This window comes from Lepidochelys kempii, chromosome 2 (genome assembly GCF_965140265.1).
Source record: "Lepidochelys kempii isolate rLepKem1 chromosome 2, rLepKem1.hap2, whole genome shotgun sequence".
In the NCBI taxonomy this organism is placed as follows: domain Eukaryota; kingdom Metazoa; phylum Chordata; order Testudines; family Cheloniidae; genus Lepidochelys; species Lepidochelys kempii.
Window position 1 is genome coordinate 49,081,214 of NC_133257.1, and position 27,620 is coordinate 49,108,833.

Here is a 27,620-nt window from a genome sequence, read left to right on the forward strand (position 1 = left end):
AATGTAGCTGCAGACTAGAAAGACTAGAAAGTTTTGGTCATAGCATAATGTGGGAAATAGAAATTTAGAAAAACAAGATAGTAAAAATAATGCAAGCAAGCAATTATATATACCAAAAATAGAATAATAATTCTACAAAACCCTAACCTGTCAGTATATTGTCCTTTTATAGTACTAATTTGTTTCCTGATTGAAGGGCTAAAATCCATATGCTGTTTATGTTACAACCTGATATATAGACTGTGTAGGCTCTTTTTACAGGCTCCAAAATCCAGAGTTTGGTCAAGAAGACCAAGGCCTAGCAAATAGTGAATAATATTAGCAAAGAAGCAGAACAAACAAAGGACAACCTTGTTTTTTGCTAAGATAAGCTTGGTCAGCAAGAAGCCAGGTGGAAATTATAATTGGTGGCTTTATCTCAAAGTTACAAACAGACCAAAGGAATGAAACGGGCCCTGTTTCTTCTGTAGAAGAGGTGCCTTCCTACACACCAGCCTTGAGTTTATGGAAGAGGTTAAAACATGTCAGTATGAGATATGATATCCTCCCTCTCACAGATGTACACCTCTCCTCCAAGCCACTGCCAGTGCCTGCCTTAGAAACACAAATGAACAACTAAAAGACTATCCTTATTGCTATATACTTTACATTTGTCCCTTTGCTTTAACTCCTAGGTGTGTACCTGTCGGACAATCAGGGGAGCTACTTCATTCCTATGGATCCCAAATCAGAATTCAACGTATATATTTTATACTAACACACTCTATGTATTGTTTAAAGGAAAACACCTGTGTACTAATTAAGTGTCATGTGTTAACCTGAAACCATGGGCGAAAACATTATGTAATCTTTGACTATTGGCTACTGTGCTTATCTTGTCTTGCTGTTGGACCTATCCAGGGGTCTGGGACTGCCTACCCCGTCATTTCCCTCCGCCCATGGACAATCCATATAATCTATTGTAATCAGTTGTTTGGCAGTGTCTCTGAGCCTAATAAGCAAGGTGACACTCCACCAGTGCTGTGCGTAATAAACCCATGTGCTTGATTCTACATGGTGTCCATATTTTGTTCCTTCACTGATAATGTAGGGTTACAAGATAAGGTGGTTCAGAGATACCAAATAGACTTACAGTGTAGTGAATTTCTTTTAAACAGTGACTTATATTTCCTCATTAATTACAAGCTTTTAAAAAATTCCTAATGCTGTAATATGTTCCTAAAGAAAATTGTCAACTGAAGTTATTACAAAATAATTTAAAGCACTAGTATTCTTCTGTACAATGATTCATGCAGTACATTAACATCTTTGGTTTTCCGTACAATTCATAAGTATCCAAAACAGCATGGGAAGTTCTGGTATTTAACTCATCAGTTACATCTGAAATTTAAGAGATGTTTATCTAAGTTGTGGCTTTCAAAGGAATTTATTTTTTCTGAAGTTTGAATTTATATAATCATCTTGATTCTCCTATGGTACTTAAAACATGGTATCTGAGTGCCTCCCATGGTTACAGTCTCTTGACCTCTACACCACTGGCTCCATGACTATGGAATTTGGTGAAGTTTAGTGCTCACATCCTAGATGTAGGGTTGCCAGGCGTCTGGTTTTCTACCAAAACGCTCGGTCGAAAAAGGACCCTGGCGGCTCTGGTCAGCACCGCTGACCAGTCCATTAAAGGTCCGGTTGGTGGCGCAGTGGGGCTAAGGCAGGCTCTCTGCCTGTTCTGGCCCTGCACAGCTCCCAGAAGTGGCCAGCATGTCCCTGCGGCCCGTAGGTCCAGGGGCAATCAGGGAAGCTCCACATATGCCCTGCACTCTCAGTGCCTGCTCCGCAGCTCCCATTGGCTAACCGTGACCAATGGGAGCTGTGGGGGGCAGCACCTGGGGGTGCAAGCAATGCACCCTGCACAGAGCCACTTGGCCATGCCTCCGCCTAGGGGCCAAACATGCTGGCCACTTCCAGGAGCAGCGCGAAGCTAGGGCAGACCCTAGCCCCACTGCACTGCTGATCAGGAGCTGCCTGAGGCAAGCACCGCGCAGCCAGAGTCCACATCCTGAATCCTCTGCCCTAGGTCGGAACCCCCTTGCGCACCCAAACTGCCTCCCAGACCCTGCACCCCAACCTTCTGCCCCAGGTCGGAACCCCCACCCTCACCCAAACTCCCTCCCAGAGCCCACACTCCCTCCTGCACCCCAATCCTCTACCCCAGCCCTAAGCCCCCTCCCAGAGCCTGCACCCCCTCCCACACCCAAACCCCTGCCACAGCCCTGAGGCCCCTCCTGCACCCCAAACTGCTCATTCCCAGCCCCACCCCAGAGCCCACACCCCCATCTGGAGCCCGCACTGCTACCCCAGCCCAAAGCCCGCTCGCACACCCTGAACCCCTCATGTTTGGTCCCACTCTGGAGCCCTCACCCCCTCCTGCATTTCAGCCCCCTGCCGCAGCCCAATGAAAGTGAGTGAGGGTGGGGGAGAGCAAGTGATGGAGAGAGGGGGGCTGGAGTGAGTGGGGGTGGGGCCTCAGAGAAGAGACAGGGTGAAGTTGTTCAGTTTTGTGCCATTAGAAAGTTGGCAACCCTAGCTAGAAGGAAGAAAGTGGTGGAAGAGCTGCAAGGGGACCGTCACAGGTTTTGTCTGTCTCGCTATTCCCCCAGTTAGTCCTTCTTGTCCCTTGTAACAGCAGCGTTAAGAGATCCTTAACTTTCACTTAACTATGATCTTCTAGGACTGAAATGGTGGTTCTACTGGCATGTATCAAACCATGTCCTTTGAGAAAACTGCTAGTTAGTTTCTCAAATTAAATCTTCTGATGAGACTTCCAAAAACCACTAGTGCAAAACAGACGTGACACTTATATTGGCATGGGAGGCAAAGAAGAAACAAACAGGAACCTGTAGGCAATTTTTATTGACCAACTAAATTAAAATGAGCATTTGAGGGGGGAAAAACAGCTAAAAATAAGATTCAGTCAATTATTATCTGATAAAGGGGAAAATACTTGTATCTATGATCTTAGTTTTTGTTTTGTTTCCATTGTGCTATGTATAAAGGTGACCATTAATACATTTTGTAAAATCTGTGAAAAACTTTTTAAAAATGTTCTTCTTCAGTATTCACAAATTGTTTCTGTTTGTGCACTCTAGAACTATAAATTAACTGAATTAGAAAATAGGAATGTAGTTGTTAATTTTTGTTCTATGTCTCTGGGAAATGCACTCAGCAATCCAGACAATATTTCTGCTTTCTTGTTCCTTCAGCTTGACATAAGCGTAGAACACTCCAAAATGGAACTGGTTATTGAAGGCAAGCACATTCATTTTTACCTAAGGAAAAACATTAAATCAGAACTATCTTTAAAATGATGCATTAAAGAAGAATAGGATTCTTAAGCACTTTACAAATTTAACTAACTATAACGAGGGATCTGCCCACTAAAAGCATGATCAAAATGCAGCAATGTCTGGTTTAATTGCGGCAACTCTTTAACAGATCACAGAAACATCATCCAAGAATTTAGGGCAGGAAATAAATGCTGTCTCCTATGGATATTGCAGAGGAAATTTCAGTAACTGGTTTATAATTGCTTGAGATGGAATTTGGCCATACCATGAGGCTTTAAACCTGCAATCACACACTTTCAAAGGGTGCCCTGGCATTTGTTTTACTTAGAAAGTGAAGCCTTCTGTTTTGTCTCCTCCAAATATACCAATTATAATAGTGCAGTGTGTCCTAACACAATGTTGGGTTATTGGGTCAGTATAGACTCAGAAGAAATAGCACTATCTACTGAATGACGACCACCACTCCCTGTCACAGATGAGTAAAATTGTTTTGATAGTAATACATTTAGAGGTGGAACGTCTTACCTCATGTTCAAAAAATGCATCTTCCAGTGTCTTTTCTCCCGTACCATTTCCTACCCCTTCAAACATAGCCTTGTATTCCTAGAAGCACAAACCATCACCAATGAGAAATAATATGTTAATTCATCCTATTTATCAAAATCAAACAAACCTTCTCTACATTAAGTAATCTTTCTGTAAATAGGAACCCATGCAGACTGTACTTGATTGTCTAGAATGCATGGACCATGCAAATATGCACTGAAGGAGAAAAATAGTGGCATTTGCCCTTGCTTGTCCTCCCCTTTTCCCTCTGAACTTCACAATTTAAATAAGAGAACTGTAAGGGGTTTGCTATTGCATGAGTACAACTACCCCATTTACTTCAGGACTTCTTCAGTGACTTAGAAACACATTTTCAGAAAGGCAGCCTCCATCTTGTGAATGCAGGTCAAGTAGCTAGAAGCACAAAAATCATGCTTGCATTCACAGTTCGTTTAGCAGATGCAAAATATGGGTGCAATCTGTATGTATTAATTTGTGATGCAACTTGTGTTGTAGAAGGGAGGCTGAACCACAAAATTCACTACAAAGATCTGATAGAAAGATCTGATGTTTTTTTTTTTTTTTGTGAAAGGAGGGCACCAATGTAGCGCATCTGGTGAAGATGCATTACATCGACAGGAGAGCGTCTTCTGCTGACATAGCACAGTGTAGACACCGATCAAGACTGCTGCAAGTAGCATTCGCTTAGTCTCTGTTGCTTCACCCTCCTCACAGAGAACGTTTGTGTGTGCATGTGTGACATGCCTCTCCAGTGGCAGTGCAACTTGTGTAGGAGCCATGCTGCCAGTGGACAGGGAGGTCCTATGGGGGCTTGGACCCCTTTTCTGTAAATCCCTATGATCTGTAGGTTTGGAAGAATACAGCCTGCATTTTCATGGCTGCCTAAACCCCTCTTCCCTGAGGTAACAACTGAGAAGCAGCGGTGCCAGTTAGGTGAGGGCTCTAGATGCGGAGGCAGCCCCACACACCAAGGTTTTTGCACTTACTCAAAGTACCATGGGCTGTGGAACTGGAGAGGGATATCCCAATCACTTTTAAGCAGTGATCCTGTGCTAAATCAGTACAGCTGCTGCCGGAGCAGTCTGGAGCATCACTCCAGCTGAGTGGTCACAACACCAGTGAAATTTGTCCCCACCACTGCTCTGTTCAAACAGAGGGGCGACTGGGCTAAATGATGTGGCAGCCCGGCACATGGGGAGCTTGTTTCTGTACAGAGTGCAGAAGAATCTACTGAGAACTTGACTGCTGGCGGTACTGGCTCATGCACTGTGCAGGTAAAAGAGAGGGGAAACTCTCCGGCTGAGGGAGGCCTGGGTCCCAGGGTCCCTACAGGATGGGGGTGGATACATGGGGACCAGAACTACCTTGGGACAAGGGGGAACCATAATCTGCCAAGAAATGTCAGACTTGTCTTCACTGCCAAAAAATGAACCTGAGTTTCTTGGGACCTTTGTGGTATGGGAACAGTTTTGCTTGTAGGAAGGTATGATTTGGCCCTACTTTCATGTCTCTGTGATGGGCATTTGTACTACACTAATGCAATAACTTCAATGTTCTCAATTTCCTGTACTGAAAGCCTTTGATTCAATATACCGTCATTTTGGATCCTTTGAATTTGATACTTGGGTTGGATACTTGACTTTTTAAAAAATGTTTTCATCTTGTAGTGCAGGGCTTTTCTTGGAAGCCAACATCCTGGAATATTGAAAGACATTTGAAACATCTTACATACTGCATAGTAATCTGCCACACACTTCACTTGCTCATAGTCCTCTGCGTTGGCCAGGAGATGTAAGCCTTCTGGATAAAGTTTTCCACAAGTTGGATATAGTTTCTCTCTGTCGTCTTTACTCAGCTCCGTGCCAAATGAATTAATGGTGATGATAAAGGCACGTCGGTCTGCTTCAAACTTAATTCATAAAACAAAACAGGTAACAGACTTAATTAGATGTCTTGATTCTAAAAAACAGCATAATAATGAGTGCTAGTGTTTAATGCCATGAGTAGTCCCATTAAAGTCTAACAGGACTACTCAAATCAGTAAGTGCTACACTTGGTAGAAAGTGTTTGCAAGAAGTAGGCCCTATGATTTTTGATACTACGTATTGGATGACTGCTCTATGTCATCTCAAAAGCTTGTCTCTCTCCCCAACAGAAATTCATCCAATAAAAGATATTACCTCGCTCCCCCTTGTCTCTCTAACGAGAAATTAAGAAAGTTAAGCTTTCATTCTATGACTCTTGCACTGACGTCTCATCCCATCCACTGCCCACCCCCTCATTTCCCTACTTGCTTCTCAAAACATTTAATTCTGCAGACTACTAGGAAATCTTTTCCCTTTCCCCCTTGTAGATTTAAGTAACATTGCTCAACACATTTAAACAAAAAAAAAAAAAAAAAAAGAGAGAGAGAGAGAGATCAAAAGTAGACCGCATTTATTTCAGTAACTTCAGGTCTCTGGAGAGCTGCTATTGAGATTAAAGGTGAAATGGAAAAGTTTAAAAATAATTGCTACATGTGCAGAGGACTTAAAACAACAGATAAGGACGTAGGAGAGGTGAACTGAAACATTTTGCCTGCCAGGTTCTAGCCTCCAGGTTTCTGTGTTTTCTCTGCACTAAATGATTACTAACACCTAAAGCAGAGGGCTATGTTTCTTCTGACAGCTTTAGATGTCAGTTCTATCTACTGCTGCAGGGAAAACTGTAAAATTCATGCCAACATATAGGCCTTGTTTTGTTCCTCTGCACAAGAGAAAATTTCACTTATCACCCTGAGGGATTTAATTCATATTTTAAAGATAAGTGAAAGTTTAAATGATCTTTAAGTTTACCAATTCTTTTAATGACTTGGGACCAAAATAGCTTTTTTTCCTTTCTTCTTTTTTTAAAGCACAGTACCTTTTTAAAAAAAGTTATGGCTCAGCTAATTACTGGGCTTGCTTGAGAATTATCCAGATCAAAATACAGCCAGCATGAGCAGAATTTAAGCAGTGTGAAGTGCTTCCGAGTGTGTGAACTTTCAGAATGCTTTGGTGAGCAGAGAATTACAGTTTTCTATTGAGCAATATAATTTGTTTACATTTTAGCAGTTGCAACATTGTTTTGCAAATTTAAGAACAGATTTACATTCTTAGATTCTGAGCATGGACTAGAACAAGTTCTAACAGTGACCTGATTGCACTGGCATGACTTCAGCATAGGGAAAGAGAATAAACAATGGGGAAATGATTAGAAAATAAGTGTGCATGAAAAGATTTCTGGTTAATAAGTAATAGAGCCAAATCCTACTTGCCTTACTAATGTGAGTAGGCACATCAACTCCAGTAGGTCTACTTTCATAAGTAGAGAAAGCAGGAGGATTTGACCTATAATGTCTATATAGGGTGACGTTTAGCCATTATATCTATAGTATTTTGAGGACAATGTACATTTAAATTATATTTAAATATGGTAACTTCTTTAGTTTGGGGAATGATCATGCAACCCTTTCTTATGGTTATAGTTCCATTGACTGCAGAATGGCTGCACGTTTGAGTAAGGTTTGCAGGGTGAGACCTGAGCATATGTATGAAAGTACGGTATAAATGGCAACTTCTTCTTCATCCGTATAATTAAACTTCTTTATTAGATGTCTTTATAAAAAGACAGACGTTTCAACACATATCCTTAGATTAGTTTAATGTTATGGGGGCTAATGCTTCTATAAAGAACTCTACACTGATAGCCGGCTGATCTATATGCAAAAATGCTTAGCATGGGCATACTCTTGTTCCCACTGAAGTCACTGGTAAAACTCCCATTGACTTCAACTAGAGCCGGTCGAGAATTTTGTATCTGAATTATTTTCTCATGGAAAATGCTATTTCTGCAAAATGGAAACTTTCCACAAGAAAATCTCAGTTTGTGCAGAAAGTGGAAATGAAATATTTTATTTCGGATCAGACCAACCCAAATAGGAATATTTTGTTTTTTATTCTGTTGTTTCATTCTGAATCAGTTCAATAAAACATTAAATTGCATTTCCATATCAACTCATAGGCCTCCATTCTCTCCAATAGTCTGAGCTCCCTGGAGGACTACATCTCCCATAATGACAGGTTTCAGAGTAGCAGCCGTGTTAGTCTGTATTCGCAAAAAGAAAAGGAAGTCTTGTGGCACCTTAGAGACTAACCAATTTATTTGAGCATAAGCTTTCGTGAACTACAGCTCACTTCATCAGATGCATAATGCTGTAGCTCACGAAAGCTTATGCTCAAATAAATTGGTTAGTCTCTAAGGTGCCACAAGTACTCCATCTCCCACAATGCAACACAGATTTCACTCTAACCAAGCTCTGTATGGCACATCATGGGAGATGTAGGGCAGTCTCCCTGCCTGGCCTACCATAGATGAAAATGGGGGCATCAAGCTTCTGAGATGCCTTATGGGAGTTGTAATGTAGTATAATGGGAAATGCAGTTGAAAATTATTTTAAACAAAGCACTTTGCTTCATTACAACAAATGAAACATTTCAGTTTTGTGAATGTCAAACTGTTTCATTTGAAAACTGTCAAAACAAAACATTTCAACATTTCTGAATCAGTTATTCTGGAATTTCTGTTCCACAGAAAAATTCAAAATTTCTACTGTGTGCCAATTTGGGGTGAAAACAAATGTGTTGAAATGTCTGGATTTCCTGCAGGATGGAAATTTCAAAAGTCACTCAGTTCTGACTTGGAGAATTAACTTCAAGGGGACCAGAATTAGACCAACAATAAGCACTTTTGAAAATCAAAGCTCTACGACACTGTATTTCTGCCAGTTAATACCCTTTAAAAATCAGTGATTTGAGACCTTCAATATCAAGACCTAATGTCAGGGGGAAAGGTGTTAGAAAAATCTAAATCAGCTTTTTTCCTTCCTTATACCAAGTGTATTAACAAATGTAAGAGATCTCCGATACTACTGCACAGGTTGGTAACTCTTCTACTGTGGCAGTTATAGAAAAATACTAACTGAGGCTGACTCCTCTCTTGAAATGGAATGGCTACTTTTGTAAGTAATTGTTGAATTTGGACCTGAAACAAGTGTTTTCATCAGATCCTAGTAAACCAGTTGTCACTCAGAGAAAAGTTGAATGTCAGGCAAAGTAGTTTCACAAATCGGGAAAAGAAGGAAGGAGCAGGAAAAGCACTTTAAATAATTGAGCTAGAAAAGCCTCATGGAATACTTAGATGCGTAAGGTCTGCACTCTTCTTACCTCAAGAACAGGGCACATTATTTCTGCTGTGGTGCCTCCTTGTTTTTCACAGAACTTATAAAAAGCCTCGAGATAAGACTAGGAGAAAAGAGGGAGAAAAAGACACATTTTATATAGAACTTCATTAAGGCCCCAGTCCATCAAAGCACATAAGCATGTGGGTATTCCAGTTGAAATTGATGGGATACTTACATACTTAAAGGTAAGCATGCGTTTAAATGCTTTACTAGATTGAGCCTGAAAAATTAAAATGTCTTCCTCTTAAAATGTTAGCCCTGGTCTACACTAGGACTTTAGGTCGAATTTAGCAGCGTTAAATCGATTTAAACCTGCACCCGTCCACACAGTGAAGCCCTTTATTTCGACTTAAAGGGCTCTTAAAATCGATTTCCTTACTCCACCCCTGACAAGTGGATTAGTGCTTAAATCGACGTTCCCAGCTCGAATTTGGGGTACTGTGGACACAATTCGATGTTATTGGCCTCCGGGAGCTATCCCAGAGTGCTCCATTCTGACCGCTCTGGACAGCACTCTCAACTCAGATGCACTGGCCAGGTAGACAGGAAAAGAACTGCGAACTTTTGAATCTCATTTCCTGTTTGGCCAGCGTGGCAAGCTGCAGGTGACCATGCAGAACTCATCAGCACAGGTGACCATGATGGAGTCCCAGAATCGCAAAAGAGCTCCAGCATGGACCGAACGGGAGGTACGGGATCTGATCGCTGTTTGGGGAGAGGAATCCGTGCTATCAGAACTCCGTTCCAGTTTTCGAAATGCCAAAACCTTTGTGAAAATCTCCCAGGGCATGAAGGACAGAGGCCATAACAGGGACCCGAAGCAGTGCCGCGTGAACCTGAAGGAGCTGAGGCAAGCCTACCAGAAAACCAGAGAGGCGAACAGCCGCTCTGGGTCAGAGCCCCAAACATGCCGCTTCTATGATGAGCTGCATGCCATTTTAGGGGGTTCAGCCACCACTACCCCAGCCGTGTTGTTTGACTCCTTCAATGGAGATGGAGGCAATACGAAAGCAGGTTTTGGGGACGAAGAAGATGAGGAGGAGGAGGAGGTTGTAGATAGCTCACAGCAAGCAAGCGGAGAAACCGGTTTTCCCGACAGCCAGGAACTGTTTCTCACCCTAGACCTGGAGCCACTACCCCCCGAACCCACCCAAGGCTGCCTCCTGGACCCAGCAGGCGGAGAAGGGACCTCTGGTGAGTGTACCTTTTAAAATGCTATACATGGTTTAAAAGCAAGCATGTGAAAGGATTACTTTGCCCTGGCATTTGCGGTTCTCCTAGATGTAGTCCTAAAGCCTTTGCAAAAGGTTTCTGGGGAGGGCAGCCTTATTTCGTCCTTCATGGTAGGACACTTTTATCACTCCAGGCCAGTAACACATACTCGGGAATCACTGTAGAACAAAGCATTGCAGTGTATGTTTGCTGGCATTCAACCAAAATCCGTTCTTTCTCTCTCTGTGTTATCCTCAGGAGAGTGAGATATAATTCATGGTCACCTGGTTGAAATAGGGTGCTTTTCTTCAGGGACACATTCCTGCTGTGCTGTTTGCCTGTGGCTGAACAGAAATGTTCCCCGCTGTTAGCCACGGGGAGGGGGGAGGGTTGAGGGGGTAGTCACGCGGTGGGAGGAGGCAAAATGCGACCTTGTAACGAAAGCACATGTGCTATGTATGTAATGTTAACAGCAAGGTTTACCCTGAAAGAGTGTAGCCACTGTTTTATAAAATGTGTCTTTTTAAATACCGCTGTCCCTTTTTTTTTCTCCACCAGCTGCATGTGTTTCAATGATCACAGGATCTTCTCCTTCCCAGAGGCTAGTGAAGCTTAGAAAGAAAAAAAAACGCACTCGAGATGAAATGTTCTCCGAGCTAATGCTGTCCTCCCACACTGACAGAGCACAGACGAATGCGTGGAGGCAAATAATGTCAGAGTGCAGGAAAGCACAAAATGACCGGGAGGAGAGGTGGAGGGCTGAAGAGAGTAAGTGGCGGGCAGAAGACAGGGCTGAAGCTCAAATGTGGCGGCAGCGTGATGAGAGAAGGCAGGATTCAATGCTGAGGCTGCTGCAGGACCAAACCAGAATGCTCCAGTGTATGGTTGAGCTGCAGCAAAGGCAGCTGGAGCACAGACTGCCACTGCTGCCCCTCTGTAACCAACCGCCCTCCTCCCCAAGTTCCATAGCCTCCACACCCAGACGCCCAAGAACGCGGTGGGGGGGCCTCCGGCCAACCAGCGACTCCACAACAGAGGATTGCCCAAAAAAAAGAAGGCTGTCATTCAATAAATTTTAAAGTTGTAAACTTTTAAAGTGCTGTGCTTAAAGTGCTGTGTGGCATTTTCCTTCCCTCCTCCACCACCCCTCCTGGGATACCTTGGTAGTCATCCCCCTATTTGTGTGATGAATGAATAACGAATGCATGACTGTGAAGCAGCAATGACTTTATTGCCTCTGCAAGCGGTGATTAAAGGGAGGAGGGGAGGGTGGTTAGCTTACAGGGAAGTAGAGTGAACCAAGGGGCGGGGGGTTTCAGCAAGGAGAAACAAACAGAACTTTCACACTGTAGCCTGGCCAGTCATGAAACTGGTTTTCAAAGCTTCTCTGATGCGTACCGCGCCCTCCTGAGCTCTTCTAACCGCCCTGGTGTCTGGCTGCGCGTAACCAGCAGCCAGGCGATTTGCCTCAATCTCCCACGCCGCCATAAACGTCTCCCCCTTACTCTCACAGATATTGTGGAGCACACAGCAAGCAGTAATAACAGTGGGAATATTGGTTTCGCTGAGGTCTAAGCGAGTCAGTAAACTGCGCCAGCGCGCCTTTAAACGTCCAAATGCACATTCTACCACCATTCTGCACTTGCTCAGCCTGTAGTTGAACAGCTCCTGACTACTGTCCAGGCTGCCTGTGTACGGCTTCATGAGCCATGGCATTAAGGGGTAGGCTGGGTCCCCAAGGATACATATAGGCATTTCAACATCCCCAACAGTTATTTTCTGGTCTGGGAAGAAAGTCCCTTCCTGCAGCTTTTGAAACAGACCAGAGTTCCTGAAGATGCGAGCGTCATGCACCTTTCCCGGCCATCCCACGTTGATGTTGGTGAAACGTCCCTTGTGATCCACCAGAGCTTGCAGCACTATCGAAAAGTACCCCTTGCGGTTTATGTACTCGCCGGCTTGGTGCTCTGGTGCCAAGATAGGGATATGGGTTCCGTCTATAGCCCCACCACAGTTAGGGAATCCCATTGCAGCAAAGCCATCCACTATGACCTGCACATTTCCCAGGGTCACTACACTTGATATCAGCAGATCTTTGATTGCGTGAGCTACTTGCATCACAGCAGCCCCCACAGTAGATTTGCCCACTCCAAATTGATTCCCAACTGACCGGTAGCTGTCTGGCATTGCAAGCTTCCACAGGGCTATCGCCACTCGCTTCTCAACTGTGAGGGCTGCTCTCATCCTGGTATTCATGCGCTTCAGGGCAGGGGAAAGCAAGTCACAAAGTTCCATGAAAGTGCCCTTACGCATGCAAAAGTTTCGCAGCCACTGGGAATCGTCCCAGACCTGCAACACTATGCGGTCCCACCAGTCTGTGCTTGTTTCCCGAGCCCAGAATCGGCGTTCCACAGCATGAACCTGCCCCATTAGCACCATGATGCATGCATTGGCAGGGCCCATGCTTTCAGAGAAATCTGTGTCCATGTCCTGATCACTCACGGGACCGCGCTGACGTCGCCTCCTCGCCCGGTATCGCTTTGCCATGTTCTGGTGCTGCATATACTGCTGGATAATGCGTGTGGTGGTTGATGTGCTCCTAATTGCCAAAATGAGCTCAGCGGCCTCCATGCTTGCCTTGGTATGGCGTCCGCACAGAAAGAAGGCGCGGAACGATTGTCTGCCGTTGCTCTGACGGAGGGAGGGGCGACTGACGACACGGCTTACAGGGTTGGCTTCAGGGAGCTAAAATCAACAAAGGGTGTGCCTGTACATCAAGGAGTATTTCAGGCAGGACTGCACGGAGGGTTCCAATAAGAAATGGTGCACCAAAGTTATCGTTGTTATTGGAACAAGGAGGTTAGCCTGGCCTCTGATTGATACATGGCTAGATTAACCTCGCTGCGCCTTCTCTGTGACTGACTGCAGTGTGATCTAGACAGGGGAGGAGGAAAATGAGTCCAAAACAAATCTGGTCTATGTCTTGTTCTGACCCACTCCATCGAGCCTTTACATCTTTGGCTGGCAGCAGACAAAAAAGGCGCGAAATGATTGTCTGCCCTTGCTTTCACGGGGGGAGGGAGGGTGGGAATGGGGTCCTGACGATATGTACCCAGAACCACCCGCGACAATGTTTTAGCCCCATCAGGCATTGGGATATCAACCCAGAATTCCAATGGGCAGCAGAGACTGCGGGAACTGTGGGATAGCTACCCACAGTGCAACGCTCCAGAAGTCGACGCTTGCCTCGGTACTGTGGAAGCGCTCCGCCGAGTTAATGCACTTAATGCACTTAGAGCATTTTCTGTGGGGACACACACACTCGAATATATAAAACCGATTTCAAAAAAACCGACTTCTATAAATTCGACCTAATTTCGTAGTGTAGACATACCCTTAGTAACGTCTAAAGGATGTAATGGACAAATACTGCACTCTCCCTGCTCTCCAAAGAGGGTGCTGAAGGCCTCTGGACTCCAGATCCAATGAACTGCCACTGCACAGGAAGCAAATGGCTGAGGGAAACTCAGCAGTCCAATGCAGAGGAGGGGTTTGGGGACAGGTGCTACAGCTGTGAGTCTGTAACTAGGCGGATACATGAGCTAATCTCTGCCCCATGCCTCTCAAAACCCTGAGTTAGGTCACATCAGCCAACAAAGCTACTGCAGCTTGGGGCTGTACAGCACATCCACTGCCACTGTGACCTGGTGAGGAGTCTCACTCCAATTGCCTTGGAACTTTCTCAGCACATGATCTGTTTAGTGAAACCCCTGTGTGCCCGAGAAGTAAACTTTGTGTTAGTAAATATTTTTCTGAGTTACATGCTGTTTTTCCTATGATCCCCTCTGAGGGCATTGTTACTTTTAAGTTGTGGAAAGACATTTGCTACAACATCACAGAATCTTATTAAAGGAAGCAGTCTCTAGCTCCACATAATAAACAGCTAACCATAAATGGAGGCAACCTATTGAGAATCTGTCTGTGGGGTTCCATGATGGACCCAGGACAATACCATCTGGAGGAAGGGCTAAACAATTCATTGATAAAATTCAGAGCTGACATTAATCTGAAGGCAGGGAAAGCGGAAATTCTTAATAATTTAGAAGATATTGAATGATCCCCCAATAATTTGGAGGAGTGAGAAGAGAGGGATATAAAGAGATTTAACAAGGATAATTTAACAAGCATTGCACATAGGATATAAAAATTAAAGCTATATGTTATAAGAAATGAGTGGCTGGACAGTAGTAATGTGGGAGAATAAAAACCCTGGGTGTAATTGTTGATGAAAATGTAAATATGAATGGTAATAATGCACTGAATATTTAAAAAGCAAATGCAGACTTGGGAGGTATAAATAATACTTGTAAGACCAAATGAATAGTTTTTCCCTTTTGCACTATTACAGGAATATTGCATACAATTTGGGGCATCAGCTGTGAAAGGAAGAAAGAAAATAGCTGAACAAATAGGATACTAAAAGGTTTGAAGAGAATGGATTAGGACGAAAATTTATGGGAATGAAATATGTATAGTCTGGAAATAGCCTATGATATGATATGGTCCTATGTACTAATTAATATTCGTAAAGCACTGAGAAGATGTAAATCACTATGCTACAGTATCACTGCATGCTACAGTAAACATCCAATAAGTGCAGAATGAGATACTACAAAGAAGAAATTGTTCTCACAAGCTGCTGTAGCAATGCTACAGACTAGAAAAAGCAGGATTAAAATTAAGCAAAACACTTAGTTTAAATGTAGAGCTGGTTGAAAAAATTAACACACTTCATCAATTTTTCCCTTTTGTCAACATTCAAAAATGTACACTAAAACTTCAAAATTTGAAAAAATTCAATCAACTCTACTGATCATAGACAATGTCAATAATGAACTCTACTAAATGGAATTTAAAGTGGTAGAATCGAAGTAATTAGAAATCTTCAAGTTATTTACCTTTTGTAAATAAGAGAAAGGTTAGTCATGCCAAAAATTGTGGGAGTCTAGAAAACCTATTATGGATGTCTTAAGATCCAACAATGCTGTGATGTTTGGTTGACAACTTAAAATGACTTTTAGTTAATCGTAAGCAAATGGATTAAGACACTAGTTTACACCCACAGCATTTTCATTTTAAAAAATAGAACATGATGATAGTTCTCAAATTCCAGATGTTCTATCATTTTCTTGTGATTTTTTTTCACTTTTATAGGAAGTTTACAGTATAGTATTCTAAGAAGCATTTACCTTGTACAGTTTGTTTCGCATTATTTCAATGTTCATTTCATCCAAGTCATTTTCAGACAAGCAGTCTTGAAAGAAAGGAGCTGAAAGCAGAAATTGTTAAATTACAGAATAAATTCATATGGAGATATGTGAGTATCCCTGACCAGTAGCAATCTACAAACTCTGTGGTAGCGATCAAGGAGTTGTGGTTTCAATAAAAGGTAATTTGAGGGGGAAGTGGGAGGAGAAACAGAAAGGTAAATATGTGAAATCCTCTTAATTTTTCTCTATATGCTGGGATTTTGCTACAAGGGAAATCAATCTAGCTGTCAGTGCCCAAATCTCCAGAGAGCATCAGATGGGGATGCCTAACAGAGTAATTATTTTAAGGCCCTAACCTACTCCCTAGCACTTAGCACAAGTAGTTGGGCTGGGCTTTGGGGAGATTTCCAGAGTGGAATGAAGAGAAGAATCTTCCTTCCCAGGTCATGGAGCTGCTCTGCAGAGGGTACTCCAGCCCAATTGGTGGTGTAGCCTCCCTTCCCTAGCCATACCTCTTCCATGTGTGTTTTTGTATATGGGGAAGGACCAGAGGCTCCATATAACAAAGGATCCTCCAGCCCCAATCTTTCCCCAGTCTATCCCTGCTCTAGCTCCTTTACGCAGGGAATGCCTACAGAGTGGGGCTCAACATAGCACATAGGGTGCACACAAAATCCTATCCCACTTTGCGCAGTTGAATAACTTAAAATTACTGTAAGTGTAACTAACAAAGCTATGCCAATTGTTCACCATATTCTTTTGCTTGTATATTATATCCACAACCTCATTCCTTGGTCTGTTTTATCTTTTGATTGTAAACCATTCAATGCAGGGATCGGCTCTTTCTGTGTTTGCACTGTGCCAAGCACAATGGGTGCCCACACGCAGCTGGGGCTTTTGGGCACTGCCATAAAATAAATATTTAATAATAATAACTGGTGCCATTACCAGGGACCTTGGCGCCTAAAGAGACATGGGCAGGAGTTGTCCTAAATGATTCATTTATGGAAACAGCTGTTGGCATATGTTTACAGTACACTTCTGAAATAAGAATTCAAACATTATCAGAGTCCCTTGATATTTCTGAAAGTAAGCTATAAAAATTTGATCTAGAGTAGCATATTTTCTATATGTGACTTCTATTCGGGTTAAATAAAAATTGTTAATCAACTGACTTATTTTAAAATTGTTTTGTGAAATGCACAAAATACCACTTTAAAAAATGCATCTTGTCCTGCAATTCACTTGCCAATTACTCATAGGTTAAATTATCAAATCATATAATATCTGGTGAAACAACTGCTGGTGTGTTCTGAAATGAAATTATCAGGAATATGTGAAGAGGAGCATCTGCAGACAGATCATTACATTTTCATACCTAATGGTGTGTCAACCAAAATTGCATTGAATAGCTCTGCAGGGTTTGGGGCAATGCTGACTGCTTCCATTTGCTCAAAACTGCCCAAAGGGTGGCACTTGGGAACAAGTTCAGCTATGGGTCGCTGATGCAGTGTACCAGTTATCAACAGAATCACGTTGTCAATCATATAGCTGTACCTGAGTTTGAAAAAAAGGTTACAAAACAACATTATTTATTTCTTAAATATAAAAAAAACCCCTACAGACCATAAACCACCAAAGGACTTGCTCTGTTTTCATCTATTCAAATATCAACATCTCACAGACAGAAAAATGGCTGCTAGATAACCTTAATTTTGAATGCTGGTGTTGCTTTGACATATAAGTGCTTTTGGACTTGTTCTAAAGAAAGGAGTAAGCATGAATGTATGGTAAGTCTTCTTATGCAGCATTGCAGCCTCAGGATGTGATTCTGATTTAAGATCTACTAATATATTGCATCAAAAGTACATCTGATGAACTAGAAGCTGTTGCTATTTGGGGATACTGCTGTTTCCCATGGGGAACATAAGGATAACTGCAAGTATCTAACGTGCCTGTATTCAAAGTTCCTCTAGAACCACTTCTGCTGATGGAGTTATTCTTTTAAGTGAGCTATCATGACTGGTGGACACTATAACTACAGAGCTCAGGGGAAGATCCTGGCCTCCTGCAGATCCCTCAGCATCCTTGAGACCAGCCCCATGGCTATAGGGATCCTCACAGAGATTTCTTCCCTCTTAGCAGTCTTCTGTGGGTTTACTATGAGAGTGAATGATCTGGACCTTTTCAGTAACTCTGAAATTGAAATGCAAAACCTATCATTCATGGACATCATGTTGCTATGACCCTGAGGAACTTTGGGGCTGTAACACATGTGGACAGAATAGATTTCCATAGTGTTTTACCTGTGACATTTAAAGAATGGATATTACTCTTCAGTTTTGTTTCGCTGATTCTGAATTTCCTATGCAAATTTTGAAAGGAGATTAAAGGATTTTGGACATGTAGCTTAGTGAAGTGAAAGGTATGTGATGTACTACGAAAGTACTATCCCTACTGCAAAACACCACAGTGTATGCTGATGGGGGAGGGGAATGTGTGCATGCAAAACTGTGAAATGAAAACAGCAATAATTTTTGAATGAAATTCTGTAAAATAAGAATTGTGAATTTTGCATGGTTCTAGTGCATAACTGTCCTAGTGCGGTCTTTCAGAATCACCATGTTTATTAGTCCATGCACAAAATTAACTCAGCAATCTTTATGATGATACTGAGGAAAAAATTAATGATACTTTACTTTTGTGTCAGGAAAAAATATTACTACCCCAAACTAAGCTGGGAAGTAAAGTCTTGCAAGTTTGTCACAGTCACCATGTATTAAAAGATAAGATAAGAATGTGTACTGAAGTGTTTACTACAGAGAAGAGGTGATTTTGCTAAAGCATCCAAACCAACATAAATCAGGTCTATGTTCTCTCAGTAATATGTTGTTAAAGTCAAGACCAGATCAAATAGCACTTAGATCTTTCAAAAATAAAGCTACTAGGATCTAAACATCTCACTAAAGACCACAGAAATTCATATTTAGATTGCCACCTTGAAACAAGATGCAGAGTTTGCTATCTGGATGGAAATATAGAGTATGTACTCTGCATTAGAACTCCTATCTTCTATATCATTAGTTTCTTCATCTTGCCCCAAAAATCCAAACCCTAATTTAAAAACAATTATCTTTTGAAAAATGTAAATTTCTCCTCCCCATCTCACCTCCTCCACGCCAAACAAGTAATACAACTTTGAAACTGTTAGTTCATGATGTAACAAATAAGAACAGACTTTTATTTAGATTTCTAAACACTGAGTTACACTTTTTAAAAATGGTACAGTATTAAATAAATTTCACTTATTGGCCAGCTGTGTGTAAATTGCGAGAACAAGAAATTTACCCTGACTTACTTTGAATAATGTGGCAATTGAAATAAAGAGGTAACTTAACTTACGTGATAAAGTTCAGAAACATGGCAAGTGGCTCAAAGGCATGGTTTCTAAAGTATTGAAATTCTGTGAGTAATTTGTCTTTCAGTTTGTCATCAATGGTGGAAATGGTGAGAGGGCCAGTTTCATTGGCCAAGAAGTTGCCATAGTCTGTGGTCTGTAGATGTAACTTCAAGTCTACAAATAGATTCAGAAGAGACCATGAGGATAAACTGTCACAACACTAGAAATAGATCCAACTGGAATAACTTTACATATTTCGGTGTTTTTACCCTATATTTCCATATTAAGACTTGATCATCTTCCAGTGAAGTCAAAGGGAATTTTGTCATTATCTTCATTTAGAGCAAGTGCAGGGCTAGCACAGATTTGCACCTTCCTTTCCTAACCAGGCTTTTTTACATATTATAGGAGATGCAAATTGTACGTAGCTCCTCAGAGGTTGTCTTAGGGCAGGGCTGCCGTAATCTCCATAGAGTCCCACCAGTGACACTGCAGTGGTGATGGGGTGAAACAGCACATTCTCCCACCTGCTCTATCTCACCTCTTCTCCAGTCAGCTTTATTCACTACCCACATCCTAAGCGTGCGGTTGCACCACCGTAACCTGCCTCCAGTTGACTATCTGTCCCCAGAGCTCCTGATTTATGTGGGTAGAAGCTGGGATAAATCAGGAGTGAATCTGGCCCTATAACTTTATTAGAGAATTCTTCCATTGTTCAGATTGATTATTTATATCTCCAGGAGGACTATGGTCTTATATATATGAAGATATATCAGCACTCAGATGTATACTTGTAATGGTACTGCTTAGCCCAGAAACAGGCTCCAGCCAAGTTCTGTACAGCACAGCTCAAGAAAAGTCACTCTGATGCTCTTCTGACATTTGGGCCCTGACATTTGGACTTTTCTAACTTCTGCTGTTAGCAACTCCAAAGGGCTATTCTAGAAGCTGGGTCATAGACATAGGAAAATCCTGTCCATGCTTCCTGCACTGGGAGGGTCTGCGGAAGTCACTACAGAAACCCTATGCCACCAAAGGATTCCCAATATGAGTTCCCTTAACTATTGTCCCCTGGCTTTATGACCATTTTCCAATACTGATGGTAGAACAAGGGATTTGGATTTATTTTTAGTATTCAGACCTGTTCAGCATTCATTCCCTTTTAAAAAAAAAAGCCACTGACATATTCTAAAATAATAGCTTCATATGCTCTAGTGGCACTATTGTAAGTGATAGGGTTTGGGATAATATCTTTTTTGTGATTCACAATTATTACATTTACAAATGAATTCCAAAGTGGCAGTTAGCAAAAAGTAGTAGACTTGCTATAGTGCCTTGATAACAAAGACTTTCTGAATACTGTACAAATGTTCTGTTGCGCTCAATAACATACACAGAGTAACCACCCGACTGGGCCCATTATAGTGATTGCATTCAACACACTCCTTTTGTCAAACTAACTCACTCCAGTTAGTACCTGTGCATCTGCTAGTGTTTCTCTAGGTCTTCCTGCACCAGACTGAATGCTGCCAGTATTAACTAATTCCTTATGAAGGAAATCATGTTAAACAAGTCTTTACAATATTAAACACAAGATTCTGTTGACAAAACATTTGTAAAGGTTATGTCCTTTCAAGCACATAGACAATGGAGTCAGATAACTGGAAGTATCCAGAGTGGTGCAGTACAGGTTTCTTTTCTAACTGAAAAAATACTCAGCTTAATCTCGCTAGATCAAGGAAAAATATAAGCACGATAAAACAATCCAACATAAATATAATTATGCTTAAAAACAAGTCTAAATATATTAAAAATCTTTTTATACTCACCCATATTTTGTATCACATACGTACATTTTCTATGAAGATGAAAAGTGATAATTTAGCTTTTTTTTTTTTTTAAATATATCAAACTAATATGTAGAGGTTAGAGTACATTACTGCGTCATCAGAGAGGAATAGGAGTCAAGCTTCCTGTGATCTATTTCCAACTGTGCCACTGACTCATTTGCCTTGATTTACTCCTCACAAATGCACTCCTAGCATCTTGGGATACAGCTACTCTACATTGTATTCCACTGAATGCATCTGATGACATGAGCTGTAGCTCACGAAAGCTTACGCTCAAATAAATTGGTTAGTCTCTAAGGTGCCACTAGTACTCCTTTTCTTTTTGCGAATACAGACTAACACGGCTGCTACTCTGAAACCAGACACTCTTAAGGGGCCTTCCTCTCTGGAGTGAGGTGGCTAGTCAATCCATACTGCATAATCCAGACACCAGTCTCAAGTATCAAGCTCTGCAAAGAGCTGTTAACATGCTCCCCTGATAAGATCATCAAAATATGTATTGTATGCAGTGTTGTAGCCATGTTAGTCCCAGGATATTAAAGAGACAAGGTGAGTGAAGTAATATTTTTTATTGGACCAACTTATGTTGGTGAGAGAGACAAGCTTTTGAGCTTACACAGAGCTCTTCAGGTCTGGGAAACTAAGAAGTGTCAGTGCTAAATACAAGGTTTGAACAGAATGTTTAGCGTAAGTAATTATCACATATTTCAAGGTGAAGTGGCCTCTTAACACCCCATCAGTCATAGGGAGGAAAGGGGAGGGGAGAAGCTGCTGGGGGAGTTGTTAGTGGGTTACAGATTGCTGCAATAAACCATAAATCCAGTGTTTCTAATTAGTCCATGATTTTCAGTGTCTAGCAAAGTTATGAATGTAAGCTCTCAGGCTTGTCTTTTGAAAGTGTTGTGAAGGTTTCCTTTGAGGAGCAGGACTGATAGGTCAGATATAGAGTGATCACTTTTGCTACAAGTGTTCGCCTACAGGCGATAGTGTGTTTTTGGCTATGACTACACTAGAGACCTAATAGCAGCACAGCTGTACTGCTGCAGCTGCACCACTGTAAGGTCTCCCATGTAGCCGCTCTATGTCAACAGCAGAGAGCTCTCCTGTCAGCATAATTAAACTACCCCAATGAGTGGCGGTAGTTATGCTGGTGGGAGAGTGTCTCCTGCTGACATAGCACTGTCCACACGGGCATTGCTGTCAGTGAAACTTACGTCTGTCTGGGTTTTTTTAACCACACCCCGACCAACAAGTTTTACTGACAAAAGTACTAGTGTAGACATAGTCTTTGCCTTCTATCATTTTCCTGTAAGAGTTCATTAAAGAGTGTAGTGATTGTCTGGTTTCTCTCACATCATTGCTATTGGAGCATTTAGTGCATTGGATAAGGTACATCACAGGTTGTGACAAGGATGGTTAGGACTCATGGATTGTCAAAGGTGTGTTGTGGTGGGAGGGTGTTGCAGTGAAGATATGTTTGCAGGTTTTGCATCTGTTGTTCTGGCAGGGTTTGGTGCTGCTTTTGAGGTAGTGTGTTCTGGTCTACGGGGAGCTTGCTTCTGATGATTAGCTTGGAGAGGCAAGGGAGTTGTTTGAAGGGCAGAAAAACTTTTTTCAGGATGTGGTCCCTGTCAAGTAATGGTTGTAGTTGTAGAATATGTATTGAGCTAACTGGGAAAGAAAATTCCACCTGTGACCAGCTTGTATTATCTGCCCCATCACTGCTGACTGAGTTTGGCCTCATCACACATGCCAAAGATGAAGAAACTCTGAAAAATTATTAAAGTAACAAACCTATTAAATAGATCCCTGCTCCTCTTGCTGGTAAAAGCCAGAGAACAGTAGCTATGCCCACTACTAATGGAAATAGTGACTCCTTCAGAGAAGCACATTAACCAAATTACTTGAAAAAATTACATCGTTCATCCAGTCCTCAAGAAGCCAACGCTTGACCCTGAGGAGCTCTCCACTATTGTCCAGTCTCCAACTTCCAGTTCCTGGTCAAAATAATTGAGCAAGTAGTAACCACCAAGCTCCAACAACATGTGACATCAGCCAACATCTTTGTTGCCTCACAATCAATGTTTAGACTGGGGAGAGCAAGGAGACTGCTCTCACAACATTAAAAAACTGTCTCCTCATGGCCATGGACACAAGGTAAGATCTCAGTGCCCATACTGCTGGACATCCCTTCAGCTTTGACACAGTGGACCCAAAGTATTACTAATACACCTACATGATATAACAGGAGTAAATGGCCCATCACTACAGAGACGCCAATCATTCCACTCCAGCAGAACTCAGAGTGATGATGAGTAACTGCTCCTTCTTCTAAAACCCCTTACCTGCAGGATCTCATGGGAACCCACATCATTTATTCCTTTCAGTATCTACATGAGACCGTTGGGGGAGAGAGAGAGAGGGAGATGCCATGCCTTTAGCTGCCAATAAGTTTCCACCATAAGTGATGCTCACAGTTCAAACACCTGTTTTTATTTTCATACCTCTTGCAACCTCCCACCTCCCCCCAAAAACCTGTGCCTCAAGCAGAGTTTAACCCCGTAAAGAAAGAAGTGTCAGACTCCACAAAGTCCACAAGGGACTTTGCTATTGCTATTGATTTTTATGCTGAAGGCACTCATATGCTATGGTGATGGTGAGCAGTATAAAACTCTAAGATAGCTAGGGACAGCAAAGGCAGTAGCATTTCCTTCCTATGGAGGTCTACCTTCAGCTGCAGCTGGGACTCCATCGAAGAGGATTCCCTGGGAACTGCTCCCAAAAAGCACTGAATCAGCCCATCTGTTTATCTTCTGTATTTTATATTGCCCCCACTACTGTAGCATCTGAGCACCTCACACTCTTGAATGTGTTTGTTGTCCCAACTCCCTTGTGAGATCGGAAAGTGCTATTATCCCTATTTTACAGATGGGGAACTGAGGTACATACTGAGTGATATGCTCAAGGTCACACAGGAAGTCTGTGGTGGAGCAAGAAATTGAACCAGGTCTCCTGAGTCCTAGGATAGCAATCTAACCACTGAAACACCCTTCATCTCTCTACCATATCCCCCAGTGCTTTGTCCCTGCATCATGCCTTATGGACATCATCTAGCTCTGGCTGGACTTTCCACTGCTAGGGTCACAGCCTATATTGGGACAGGTAAGGGCCTACTTAGAGGGCCTACTCTCACTGATGTTAATGGTAGCAGAATTGGGCCTCTAATTCTTCTGTGACTTAGCTACCTACCTAAGAAATAAGAAATTAGTACTATCCTCTTTGCACATTGGTGTTATGAGGGTAAAATATTGAGGGTGAGACCCTCACCAATGTGCCAGCTCCTAACTTTGTGTAAAAGGGCCAGAATGGCATAAGGGGACCCTAAAAGCCCCAGCTGAGGCTGAAAGAGGATTTCCCTCAGCACACGTACTGTGGAGACAACCATAAGGCTTCCTTTCAATAACCCCATCACAGGTCCTGATGTATGGACTGTGTTGTGGGCAGGGAAGCAGTACACTGATGCAGAGATTCCTGGCTGTGTGGCAGCCCCTCAAAAATTGCAGTAACTTAGACAGGAGGCCTCTCCTGCACTTGGAGCAGCCCATGACCCCCCATATTAGCCCCTTCTCCCTCTGGGCTGAGTATTCACTGCCACTCTTGACTCATCCTAAGATTTTCAAGGAAGTGCAAAGTTCTAACCTACAGTCTTGTAGTTATTATTATTAGGATATAGTGCATGTAAATCAGGGGTGGGCAAAATACAGCTCACGGGCCGGATCCAGCCCATCTAACATTTCTGTCCAGCCCGCCAGGTTCTTTGGCTGCCCCCTCGCAATCTCTGGGCCACTAAAAGTTCCGCAGTGCAGCGGGGCACTCAGGCAGGCTGCGTGCCTGCCGTGGCCCCACACAACTCCCGGAAGTGACTGGCTACTACTGGCATGTCTCTGCGTGCCCCTGGCTGGGGGGAAGGGGGAGACAGCTCTGCGCACTGCCCCCGCCCCCAGCACCATCCTCACAGCTCCCATTGGCTGGAAACCAGCGAATGGGAACTGTGGGGGTGGTGCTTGCAGGCGCAGGCACAGGCAGCGCACAGAGACCTGCTACCCCCTCCCCACAAGGGGCACGCAGAGACTGCCAGCAGCAGATAGCTGCAGCTGCTTCCAGGAGGGGACACAGTAGGCAAGTAAGCAGTCTGTCTGAGCCCTGCTGCACTGCCGGCCAGGAGCCACCTGTGGTACGTGCCTCCCGGCCAGAGCCTCCACCTCGCACCACCTCCTGCACCCCAACCCCCTTCCCCAGGTCAGAACCCCCTCCTGCAACCTCCCAGACCCTACACCACAACCCCCTGCCCCAGCCCAGAGCCCTCTCCTGCACCAAACTTCCTCCCAGACCCCACACCTCCTCCATTAATATAGTAGAAATGTGCGGCCTGTGACAATTTACCAAAATTTGTGGAGTGGCGAAAATTATTGCCCACACCTAATGTAAATAGTAATGGGTGTAATTCTGACACTCTGGTTTTGGTTGTCACTGTTAAATTTGGGGTATATGAGGGAATCTAGTATTATTTTTTTAAACTGCCAAATGCTACTAAGGAAGAAAACACTGAAGAGTTAAATGGGGAGAATACAATTATACAAAAGCCCATGACAGAAGGGGGATTGCTACAGACTACGGCTCTAATGTGTGTGGATTCTAAAGTAAAGTTAAGATTAGGAAGCAAGATTTAAAAAAAAAATCCTCATTAGAATTAATTTATACTGCAAAGCTCATTTAGAGAAGGATCTTGGCTTCTTACACTTATCTGTCTGTAAAACATCATGAACACATACAGTACTTTTGAAAGGCAGATACATTTTTAATAATTGTTTTCTCTTTAACAATATCTTAATTTTTAAATGAACCAGAATTTCTTTAGTGTTGTTTCTGTTTTTCCAGAACCCCATTAAGTATTTTCTTGAATGATCACTTTTTGAAAAGATGGGGTATTTTTTTAAATGTATGAAAAATAAGATTTTTCTCAAAGTGAGGAATTTCTTCACTCTTTGAGAAAACAGCTATGGAGCTAATTTATACTCTGAGGAGACTCAGGGAACATCACCTGTTTGTCTCCTGGAGAGCACAGAAGACATAAAGGAAGAAAGATCACTGTGTTTAATAACTCAGTCACTCTGTCAGTTATTTCTCTCAGCATTTTGAAGTAGAGCTTGTACATTCATTGAGCAGGAGATATTTGTTTCATGGAAATTACCTGCTGTAGCTGGAATATATCTGTAGAATTGATAAGTTCCTTAGGCCATATTCACTAGTACAGAAAGGTTACAGGAACTGGTCACACTTCCAAGCTATTGTAAGATCCACTAGTCCAGCCTTGTAAGGAGGGAGGGATGAGTGTTGTGGGCAAGTTTCAGCTTCCTACCGATTCTGCTACCATCACTGCAGAAGCAAAGCTGCTAATTTTCCAGACACAATGAACTTGCATTTCTAGTCATTATGCTGATAATTTTACCTAATACAATTCCTAAGTGTAAAAGATTTTGGTTAAATAATTGCTGTTATTACTCTCAGATACAGAAGAAAGTCTGTGTTCATTTACTTGCAAAAGAAGGTTTCTGCTTGTAAGTTGTTTTTTCAGAAATGCCTGGAGAAGGATCATCTCCTTATCTATTCTCACAAATCTGCATGATCTAGTCTGTGGCCAGTCTGACCCGCAGAAAAGCTGCTTTGGAAACAACTGCATGTTCCCGTCTCCTCTGCAACAAAGTCACCTTCACAAAAGCCTTTCTTCGTTTAATAGTAATACAACTTTATCTCCCTAAAACCCAGTTTTTCCCTCACTTTAAATGGAAACTCTCTTAATGATCTAAAAACCATGCAGTAACACAGTCCTAAATCCTATGGGAAAATCCTATGGATTTAGTACCAAATGATAAGCTTTTTCCAGGTTTTTGTGAACCATCCTATACAGATATATAATTCTGTGTAGTATGGTGAAAAAACTGTAAGTAGGGTATCAATCCCTTTGAAAATCTCAGCCTATAGATTCATTGAGTAACTTCTATAGAACCATATTGACTTCACTCCTATTAAATAGGATGAGGAGTAATGGTCTCAAGTTGCAGTGGGGGAGGTTTAGGTTGGATATTTGGAAAAACTTTTTCACTAGGAGGGTGGTGAAACACTGGAATGCGTTACCTAGGGAGGTGGTGGAATCTCCTTCCTTAGAAGTTTTTAAGGTCAGGCTTGACAAAGCCCTGGCTGGGATGATTTTGCTGGGGATTGGTCCTGCTTTGAGCAGGGGGTTGGACTAGATGACCTCCTGAGGTCCCTTCCAACCCTGATATTCTATGATTCTATATTCTCTAGCATGTTTCCAAAAGGGAAAAACAGGATTACTACTTGTTTTCAATTACATTATCCCTTATCATCTTTCTTTTTCTCACCTTTCTCTTTTTTAACTTTCATCAGTGATCTAGCCAACAGTATTTGTCTCTCGATAAGGTAAACGAACAGACTCACCTTCCAGTGTTTCACACTGCACTAGGTTGATGTAGTCTGCATTCGTCAAGATCCCAGCTTTAAAACCTCGGACCAGCCCCTCCAGGTAGCCATGGTCCACATTGAAGTAAAACTCTGAGTACCCCAGCATGGTGATGAAAAGGGCTTAATCTCTGTGCTGTTCTGTGGAAGTGACAGCCTTGAGTACTAAGTCTTGTG

General features: G+C 42.5%; 2 protein-coding genes across 2 annotated transcripts; one reads left to right on the top strand and one right to left on the bottom strand.

Annotated features, from left to right (window-relative positions):
• Window positions 1–2,898: 2,898 nt before the first annotated feature.
• ATP6V0D2 (ATPase H+ transporting V0 subunit d2) lies at window positions 2,899–27,620 on the bottom strand. The gene is made up of 8 exons (XM_073329370.1): window positions 27,423–27,620; window positions 19,056–19,227; window positions 17,032–17,210; window positions 15,633–15,712; window positions 9,155–9,232; window positions 5,644–5,820; window positions 3,870–3,947; window positions 2,899–3,326 (listed from the first exon to the last, which is right to left on the bottom strand). Exons 1-8 carry the CDS (start codon window positions 27,550–27,552, stop codon window positions 3,165–3,167), a joined length of 1,056 nt encoding a protein of 351 aa, XP_073185471.1. The 5' UTR covers window positions 27,553–27,620; the 3' UTR covers window positions 2,899–3,164.
• On the top strand, window positions 9,617–11,482 carry LOC140905875 (uncharacterized). Its single transcript, XM_073329368.1, has 2 exons — window positions 9,617–10,365; window positions 10,942–11,482. Exons 1-2 carry the CDS (start codon window positions 9,783–9,785, stop codon window positions 11,460–11,462), a joined length of 1,104 nt encoding a protein of 367 aa, XP_073185469.1. The 5' UTR covers window positions 9,617–9,782; the 3' UTR covers window positions 11,463–11,482.

What these genes read in the sequence shown, in the direction of transcription:
- LOC140905875 (XM_073329368.1), top strand. Translation starts at nt 9,783, where the DNA reads ATGCAGAACTCATCAGCACAGGTGACCATGATGGAGTCCCAGAATCGC. An exon ending in AGGCGGAGAAGGGACCTCTG is followed by an intron (nt 10,366 to 10,941) that starts GTGAGTGTACCT and finishes TTTCTCCACCAG; the next exon opens with CTGCATGTGTTTCAATGATC.
- ATP6V0D2 (XM_073329370.1), bottom strand. Translation starts at nt 27,552, where the DNA reads ATGCTGGGGTACTCAGAGTTTTACTTCAATGTGGACCATGGCTACCTG. An exon ending in GCAGTGTGAAACACTGGAAG is followed by an intron (nt 19,228 to 27,422) that starts GTGAGTCTGTTC and finishes ATCTATTTGTAG; the next exon opens with ACTTGAAGTTACATCTACAG. An exon ending in ATGTTTCTGAACTTTATCAC is followed by an intron (nt 17,211 to 19,055) that starts GTAAGTTAAGTT and finishes TTTCAAACTCAG; the next exon opens with GTACAGCTATATGATTGACA.